We start from the raw sequence: 9,767 nt of genomic DNA, 5'->3' as shown, positions 1-9,767 counted from the left end.
TATAATATCTAAATATCATGTTTTAAATTGACAATTTCAATGAAAAAGTTAGCTTTATCTTCACCTTTACATTTATGATGAAGCGTTTGTGTTTAATCTTTATTTCAAGTTTAGTCTGATTCTTACCTCTTGCTTTCGACTATCGCGACACTGACACCTGTAGGCTGAACACGGTTCAACATTTCTTGAATTAATATGAATGTGTTGCAAATGCCAAATGGTTGGATAACCAAAAGATGAAGGTACGAACAAACAAATGTAAACACGTGTTTTGTATGGTGAGAAAATGAAAAATTAAGTATCGATACTAGTTCGTTACTTACCTTTAGTTTATTAGCTGTCGCCAGACAACAGGCGCAAACGGCGTTCGATATTTCCGCTATCTTCTAGCTATGTCTTTACGAGACCATTGCTCGGATTTGCGACTAGCGAGGTCTGTATCAAAATGGCGTCCTAGTGCAGCGATGTAATGCGGTTATTACATGTCAACATGTCTCTCCTTCGAATTTGTGCCTATGTTAAATGTCTTAATCGGCGCAGTTTGCTTGAAACGTGTACATCTCGCGTCCCTCTTGCAGGTTGCTGTCAGTGGTGTTTGTCGATGAGAAATAACGCCGTTAGACTACAAGCAGGTGAGGCGAATGATGATTAGTTTGCAAATGTTCTCGGCTGAGGACGTTCGTTATTCCAACCATCCTATGTCCCGTTGTCTAGTTTTAATTTGAAGCTGTCTTACCCAAATTTTAAGTAATTTGATGTTTATTTGATATCGAATAAATGGGGAGAAAAAAAGAACGAAGTGTTATATGAACTTGAGTAGAGTACTTCAAGTAACGCGAAAGGACAACTTGTCCATCGTGGATACAAACCAAATTTTGGATTTTACTAATGCCATTTTTGTTGTTCTTTTATCTCAGATACGCATTTGCATCCTCCCCGAAGAAACGTTTCATTTTCTGTACGTAAGACGGAAGATGCAAAGAAGCGTGTCGTGGAACAGTCTCAGCTGTTAGATGGTAAGCTTTTTACACAATAAGGTGTCAATCTTGGCACAACACATTTTTAGCATCTCACCAACAACTAGTTGACCTTTTTATATTTTGTTTGCTGCAAGACTTACATTCTGACAGATGAACGACTCCTGCCACGTCCAGTCCTATATATGATTTATATGTCAAGTGACTTTCCCGATTGAAAAAAATAACAAAAACAAATATTGCATCATGGATAATATTGGCTGCATTAAAAAAAAAACAACAACTATTCTGTCACTTAAGTTATTGTTTTTTTTTTTTTTTTCCATTTATTCCCTCAAAGTGCTCGAGGCCAGAATCCAACAACTTCAACCTGATGGCCTACTCGAAATCCAAAAAGCTAAAGTGGAATTTCTTCATGCCCACTCATCCGGGAGACACGTCTCTTCTGCCAGAACTCCCACGACCACAACGCAGGAAAGGCCTGACATTTCAAAATCCCCGCAGAATGTAGTGAAGGAATCCTCTAAATCTCAACCCACTCGCTGGATGGAGAAATTAACTCGAGAGAAGAAAAGCAAGCAGAAAAAACGTCAGCACCTCCGTGAAAAAATGCAGAAGATCAAGAAGGAGAAAATGGCAGAAAAAGGTGGGAAGGGCCCCTCTAAACTTCCTGGCACAAGTTACAAAACAATATTGAGCAAAAAGACTTCTCCCTTGGCTGAGAATGATGTTGTGAAATCAAATGGTCAGGCTGCTGTATCACAAAAAGTCCCCAAAAGCAAACGAAAGGACCCTAAAAATAAACATCCCAGTGCAAAGGAGCGGATGACCAATGAGGAACTCGCACAGTTGAAGGAACTGGAACGGAGGCTCCAACAAGAAGCCAGCCCATTGTCCTTCTCAAATCAATTGGAGCATCCGCTGAAGGTCAGAGAAGGAGCCGTGGGAAGCACTCGCTCTTGCATCTTCTCTTGGCTGGAGGCGTGCGTGTTTGCGGGGGAAATTGAGCGAGCGCACAATTTCTTGCTCAGCCAGCACAGAGTTCGGAGTCGACGGGCAGTTCTGGACACAGACGTCTACAACATCATGTTGCGAGTCTGGGCCAAAAAGGTATTGTGGAAAGTTATGCTCCGTTTCAATATTTGGCAGAATAAAGTTCCCATAACCGATAATTGACCAAATAACACTGGTCAACAACAAATTTGAATCCATGATGGCTTTATGTTTCCCAGTGCTTCTCAATAATTTTTTTGTTTCACCTCCCCCAGAAAGAGGAAAACATTTTTGCGCCACTCCAACGCTCTACTGTGACTGTAAATATTATAATTTGTCAATATCATCGTTATAAGTACACCTCTAGATGACATTGCATCCTTACTGACATTAAAGAAAACAAAAAAAAAAAGAAAATGGATGGCGTGGGGCTGCATTCTGAATGAAATAGCATAGTTTTGTTGTTTCGTCGTCCAAATAAATGGAAGTACCAATAAGTTATCCTTGAGGTTACAATGATTGTACAATTAAAACATTTAATCAATTTGAAGCATATTGATTACATTTGAGCCCAAAGTTAATTCTTTCTGCCTCATTCTATTTTCTTTTGCTCTAGGGCATCTTGAATCAGATTGGCCGCTTGTTTGTTCTTTTGGAGGAGGCCGGTCTGCGGCCAAATATTGGCTCATATTGTGCCGCTCTGGAATGTATGGGCCGCAGTGCTTACTGCTCTCCCCGAGTTATCACCAGGTATGTATCCGCTGATTCCAGTAGCAACGTGGGTGAGTTTGAAAATGTATACAGTCCCGAGAGCTAACAGTAGGTGTCATGTTTTCATCAGTTTTTCAGTTTTGAATCACTGTATGTACGTATATCGACTTATTGCCTCATGTTGGTAGAGTTTCATCACGCAGGTATTATTTCATCGCCCTTAATGACCGGCAGACAACAGACATTTTAACAAGAGACTTTTTTTTTTTTTTTACTTTACTCGAACACATTTTTGGACCTATTTATTGAAATTATAGAAGCTTGTGATTTCCATTGCATGTGTGTATGCATGACCAATCTTGCTGAGCAATGTATCCCAAACTTGAGTACACACCAAGCTCATTCCTGTTCATCATTCATTCTCTCTTGTCATCTTTGCTTCTCCGGGCGATCCCACTGACGAGCTGGCAGACTTATACCATCTTTGGAGCATGCTTGTTTCTTTGCCCACTTTGAAACTGCACACTTTGCATGGAGAAACTCTCCAAGGAATGTGAGAGAATTTTCTAAATTGTTAGCTGGAGATCAATGTCTCCTCCTCGTGTACTGTTTTGAAATATGTTACTTGTTAGCGCATCGCTGTCCTCATTTCATTCATCAAGAATGGATGACTGCATTCCATCGCAGTTGTCCTCATTAGAGTCGCCGTTGAGCTGGAGCCCATCCCAGCTGACTTGGGAGTGAGCGGCACAATACAGCCGTAGACGGGTCGCCAGTAAATCGCTCACATAGACAAAGTCACACACACATTGACAACCATGCACAATTTGGAGTCTTCAATCAACATTACGGCTATGTTTTGGGAATGCGGGAGGAAGGCAGAGAAAACCCCAACAAGCACAGAGAGAATATGCAAACTCCGCACATAAAAAGAGAGAGGGGGGGGGGGTAACTTCCCCTTTGAAGTGAATTAAGTTAATTAAGTCTTACCATATTTGCACATTAAGTCCTTACTTTTGAGGCATATTTTTTCCAGAACATGTTTGTTGAACCACCGGCTTGAAATTTAGCATTGAAATAATTCCATTGCTCCTCCTGCCATTTGTATGCCAGTCACTGACTGCAGGTTAGCATTATCTGAAATGTGCAGTCCAGTCATGGTGAGTGTGTGCTCTGCGGTGGACCTCGAGGAGATTCACTTTGAATCATCATTTCACTGAAGCTGTCCGTGCCCTTCTGCCTCTGGATCAGGCTCACATTTTCAGTCGGGTAGAAGTGCCAATGCGAGCCGTCATTGACATTCTGTAACTGTTATTTGTAAACGACAAATAAAGATTGCTGCGGAAGTGGAACCAACTATGGTACCTTACACGTGTGTGTGTGTGTGTGTGTGTGCACAGCTGCTTGACCCAGATCGAGCAGGATGGCCTCTCTGTGGACGATGTCTTCAGCCAATGTGTGTTCCAGCTTGATGAAAGAGACATGGTGCTGAAGGCCGTACGCATCATCCACCCCGACTACGAGCCCACCTCTAGCGTCGCCGCAAACCAAAGCCCCCCTGTTTTGGTTCGGGACCTTTACACAAAGGTATCAACTTTTACAATCTGGTTGTTGACACTTGAATCAAAAAAGCAATATTTAGTATGCTAAATTGTCAAAATAAACATTAAGTGGAGGCTATCATTTAATCATTAAAACACCATGCAGTTGTTAAATCCCGTTTCCACCAAGTTATAAGTCCACTTAAATAACATGCAGCGCCATAAATAGACCCCCCCCTCCCACCACTCTCTGCAGTAAAAAACAAAGAGTGCCACTAGATGGCTGCAATTACCTTCACAGAGACTGATATCTTCAAGTGTAGCGTTTGAAGGCAAAGGCGCTGCATAAACTGCCTGCAGAGCCGTCGAGGCATAGAAGCTGAGGTTTGTGCTTGCAATGCTGCTGATAAACATTTTGTTTTTCGAACCGCTATTTTCAAGTCAGGCAAGTTAGAGCAGATTCTCATTTCCAGTGTGCTAACCTGGCGGTAGATAACAGTAAAAGAAAGCGAAATAAATGCAAATACTGCACATCGACAAGAAACAGCGTGATTCATATCAATCAAACCAATCATCAGTAGTCAGTAATCTGCCCTTTCTCCCCCGCCTCCTCTTATCTTTACATTTTTCATTCATTCCATTCCAAGCATTATATTTTTAGCCTCCACTTCATTCTTGCATCGTATTTGCTTTGCTCTCTCATATTTGTGTCTTTGTTGACCAACGAGAGTTTTTTTTTTTGTTTTGTTTCATAATTCACAACTGACGTCATTGGCGACCTAACGGCTGAAACGCTGCCCAAATAAACTGGCTCGCTCGATAGCGGAATAGCAAACAGGACGGTCTCTCGTGGCGCCTCGGGAGACCGTGTTGGTGGCAGAAGCTCAAGCTTATTAGAATACTGTTTGCTCTGTGTCACATGCTCATATAAAATGCAGTTTGAGTTTGGTTTAACTTGGAGAGAGTCATCACTCCTTCGCTCCCGTATATTGAGGCCGTGCTAAATAATACCATGATGAAATTAAATACTATGCATTGATGAGCATAGTTATTACGTCATAACCATTTACCGGTTTGTAAAGGACGTTTGCCAAAATGGGCTGCTCCGTGATCAGATAATAAAGTGTGCATGTGTGTTGACATGGTGAAGCAGCATGTGGCTCATTAACCAAGGTCATCTTGTTAAACCTCACTCGTCCAAGTCACTCTAAACAATTAAATGTTATGATCAGGAGACAGCTCAATGTTTAGCAGCGACCATGTTAGTTCAAAAACCGCGAATGGCACTAGCCTTTCCTCTGTACAATTTCTCTTATGTAATATAGAATGTATAAGGTTTATTCACTGCAATTACATTTCCTCTGAGGTTTTAAAATTACAGTGGTCGGGGCGAAATCCAACATCAAGACGTTGCCCAACCCTCCCCATTTCAATAATACTGCTCTCTTCCAACTTTACAATATCAAATTGATTTAACCCTATGTATGTGTTTTTTCAGAGGGATAACCACCAGTACCCGAAGCTGGATTTCACTCGAGACGAGCTACAGGAACGTTTCAAATTCCAGCTCAACATTGAGCAGGCATGCACAGTCACCATTGACTCTGTGGAGGCAGCCAAGCCTATCACAGAAAACATGGCTAAAATGGTGAGACACCTTTATTTTCATCCACCTAATCTGCTGGATCAACAGATCTGCTCAGGCTAATTTGAAGAGACAAAGCAGACCCAGAAAATGGCTCATAATAGACTGAATTCGTATACAGTGGACCGGGAGCGGGCCGACCTGCGGCTAGCGATAATCTATGTATAATTGACGCCGAATGAAATGTAATGAACAAAATAAACGTAGAAATTTAAAATTCTTCAATGAAAACCTGATAAATATTTAGTATGTGCGGAGAGGAAAAAAAAAAAACTCAAATAAACATAACATAAAAATTACTTTGAAGATTTATGTTTTTGTTATTATCTTCTTGTTGGTAATGGCAGACGGAAGGAGTTTACTATGCCATGTTTCTTTCTCATTGTTCTTTGTACATTTTGTAATTATTCTTGTTCTAAATTATTAAACAGGTTTTACAGTATTCTAAAGGATCCTGCTAACCTCCTGTCTAATCTAGTAATTAATTATGCTGAAAACATTGAACTTGTGTTTATTGAAAAGGGTCTCTACTATTCAGGAAATGTAACTTTTTGTTAGACTGTTAGAAAAAAAAAAAGTGCTGAGTCTGATTTTCGCTTGTGAGACATTTTTGAGGGCACGCATTGTCCACTACAAGCATGGATGAAGAAAACCAGATCCTTTTTTTTTTCTAACTGGCATTTCGAGTCCGGGCTGGCTCGTCCGCCTCTGCAGATGGGCTATGTGGGAAGCGAGTAAGCCGAGAGTCCCTCGTGGCCGGGAAGCATTTACAGACAGACAGGCAGGCAAGCAGGCCGAACAGAATAATAATGTATTGTAATGGAGGCCCCCGGAGAGGAGCCAGTGACAGTCACCTCTCCATCCAAAATCCAGACTGTCACTTCTGAAAACTACTACACTGGCTGACTAAAAAAAAAAATTCAGATTGAAGATTAAGTATTACACACGCAGATGGACATTTAGTATAACAGTGGATCATGTCACCTATCACCTGCCAATAGCGAATAAAATGCAGAATACAAAAAAATAAAACAAAACAAAACAAAAAAAAAAAACTGTCACGCTGGACTGTTAGGTCGCTTATCGTGTTCACAGCAGCCGACAAGTTCTGGTTGGATTCGAAACTTGTGCTTCTTACGACAGAAACATTTTTCCTTTTCGTTTAAAATGGCTGACCATAATTAGAATCCCGCTTTGCATTGTGGCCAAAGGTAGAATCGTGGTCGCTGATTGTAAATCCGGGCTGTGTAAGCATGGAACAAGTTGTCATGGCAACTAATGTGAGACCGTCCTCCCAGCTTGCACGTTAATTTAAGTACATTTACATTAACATGTGCTTGCTAATATTAAAAACTTAATTTTATTTAGTTTGGTCTGACTTTGGAGGCATTTTTTCCCCAAATTCTATTGTTTGCTTTCCATATTTTGGAGTAGTAGAAATTTACTCTCTGTTTTCTACTTTAAAATGCACCATAAAAATATGTGATAACTTTTGAGCATTTGTAGGCTTCTTGGTTAAACATGCAACGCAACGGACAATTTTTTTGTCCCTGGCCTGGAATTTTTTTAATGATTTGCCCCCCTGTGATGTGTAATATGTGACAAACAAGGCCTGGTCCTTGAGCCTCTTTTACGCAGAGAAAGTGTCGCATCAGAACCCTTGACCGAAGATTTGGCATTTATCCACCTTTGCCCGTTACGCAGAACTCGGGCAAGATGGATTATGCCCCCACTGTGCGTGTGTGTTCACAAAGTGGTACAGCATACTGTGATTTGATAATTAGATGACGTCAGCAGACATGACCGGGCGTGGTGTTGAAAATACCTGTCGGGCAGTGACAATTGCTTTTGACACAACAGAGAGGGAGAAGTAAGTGTCAGGTGTTAAACTTCACACCCTGACATGCAAGCCTTTTTTTCTGCCTCTGGTTCAGATCTCATCCTATCTCTGGGTTGACTTTGTCCCTGAGTTCCTTACTCGGGCTGAAATTATGATTAATGGATTTTATTTGTATGGAACAGTGACTCAAAAATGATCTTTTTATATGCAATGTGAAAAGGGGCTTTTATCACGTCAACTCAATTTTATTCATACGTCACCAGTTCACAACAGAAGTTAACCACATTCTTCACAAGACACCAATGGAATACCAAATCAAAGCAGTCGATAAACTCTCTTAAAGCAAGAAATATCAAACCGATACAAGACACTTTCGCATCAGCAGCTGCACTGATTCACTTTTCAGACGTTTAGCTGTTGCCGGCTGCAATCACTGAAGCATGCGCACCTCCTACAGATGAAAGGCGAAAAGGAACAACAAATGTAGTAGCAGGGTTGTTGACCGCCGTTGTTCTCACAAGCAATGTCGTCCTTTTAGAGGGCGTTACTGCTGGAGCAGCGGGCTCAGTGGCGCAGGGTCCTTCTCCAGGCTTTCGGGGAGGGCAAGATGATCCTGGGGAAGACCAACTCTAACGACTTCAGGCTCAACCTTTATCCCTACCTTTGTCTGCTAGAGGACAACGACTATGTAGATATCATGATACAGGTAACACGAGAAGCCAGAGGGTGGGTGCTCGAGGCAGTCCTGTGATTGGTTGACTCACACGACTTGCTGCTGTCACCTGCGTCCTACTAGAGTGTTTCCAGTATGCCTCCCAGCGGAGAGTCCGTGACGACTTTAGCCAAAGATTTGGGCACCCGCGTCTTCACCAAGTACTCGGTCTACCAGAAATACAGAAATCAGATGGTGGGAAAGCTGGGCAGCATTTACAAGGCTTACACAGACCTGCTAGCCAAAGATACCAAGGTATTTGAAAAAAAATAACTGAATGACAAACTTAAGTTTTTTATATATATATATATATATATATATATATATATATATATATATATATATATATATATATATATATATATATATATATATATATATATATATATATATATATATATATATATATATATATATATATATATATATATAGAGAGAGAGATAGAGAGAGAGAGAGAGAGAGAGAGAGAGAGAGAGAGAGAGAGAGAGAGAGAGAGAGAGAGAGAGAGAGAGAGAGAGAGAGAGAGAGGAGAGAGAGAGAGAGAGAGAGAGAGAGAGAGAGAGAGAGAGAGAGAGAGAGAGAGAGAGAGAGAGAGAGAGAGAGAGAGAGAGAGAGAGAGAGAGAGAGAGAGAGAGAGAGAAAATAAATAAATAAATAAATATGCGTAAATAGTTATTGACCTCTCCTTCCAGGCGGACACCGTCCTTCCCAGGGAGGAATGGTGCAAGCTGGAAGCGGCTCACCCATCAGGGCCCACGCTCCAGGGGTGCGAATCATCCTGGCCCTACGTACTTATTCTGGAGCTGGGAACGTACCTGCTGGATCTCATTGTCAAGAACCTGAAAATCAATAGCGACGTCTTGAACTCAGCCTACGAGAGGAAGTGCATCCCCATCCTTTATCATATGTACACCTTCCGCAGCAACCGACAGGTATCCTGTCCACACATCTCCAGCAAAATGTATTTTCATCTTGGACCAAAAAAGTGAGAGCTTACATTTTTGCTAGTTGGTATTGACTCAACAGAACACATCATTTCTCCTCCAGACACTCGAGAGAATTTTTAATGATCGATTAATTGATCTTGACCCTCTCATCTCAGGTCGATCAGATTTAGCGCCATGACATCGAGTGAGTGAGAGAGAGACCTTTCCATGGACTAATAATGAATGGAAGCATTTGCATACACTTGACCTTGGCTTTTTGTCAGCGTTAAGTCAGCGTCACCTTTTGCACCCTAATATCCAGTACGTCGCTCCCATGAGGGCGAATTCTAAAACCGCTTACCCTCCCGCGCAAAGAATCCAAGCTAATCCCTTTTTTTAGTGTCTCCTTTTTAATTGGCTT

General features: G+C 41.5%; 1 protein-coding gene across 1 annotated transcript in view; it reads left to right on the top strand.

The window, feature by feature from the left end:
* Nucleotides 1-452: 452 nt before the first annotated feature.
* polrmt (polymerase (RNA) mitochondrial (DNA directed)) overlaps nt 453-9,767 on the top strand; it is a 29,929-nt gene continuing 20,614 nt past the window's right edge. The window contains exons 1-9 of the mRNA XM_088314064.1: nt 453-632; nt 918-1,016; nt 1,318-2,087; nt 2,587-2,720; nt 4,082-4,268; nt 5,721-5,870; nt 8,246-8,413; nt 8,504-8,674; nt 9,113-9,352. Of these exons, the coding sequence (XP_088170190.1) occupies nt 470-632; nt 918-1,016; nt 1,318-2,087; nt 2,587-2,720; nt 4,082-4,268; nt 5,721-5,870; nt 8,246-8,413; nt 8,504-8,674; nt 9,113-9,352 (2,082 nt within the window). The 5' untranslated portion in view covers nt 453-469. The remainder of the gene's footprint in view (nt 633-917; nt 1,017-1,317; nt 2,088-2,586; nt 2,721-4,081; nt 4,269-5,720; nt 5,871-8,245; nt 8,414-8,503; nt 8,675-9,112; nt 9,353-9,767) is intronic.

Source organism: Idiotropiscis lumnitzeri, chromosome 13, assembly GCF_059441095.1.
Source record: "Idiotropiscis lumnitzeri isolate Australia: NSW breed Sydney's pygmy pipehorse chromosome 13, RoL_Ilum_1.0, whole genome shotgun sequence".
Lineage (NCBI taxonomy): Eukaryota > Metazoa > Chordata > Actinopteri > Syngnathiformes > Syngnathidae > Idiotropiscis > Idiotropiscis lumnitzeri.
The sequence above is the reverse complement of the archived record's forward strand: the minus strand, read 5'-3'. Positions and strand labels throughout refer to the sequence as shown.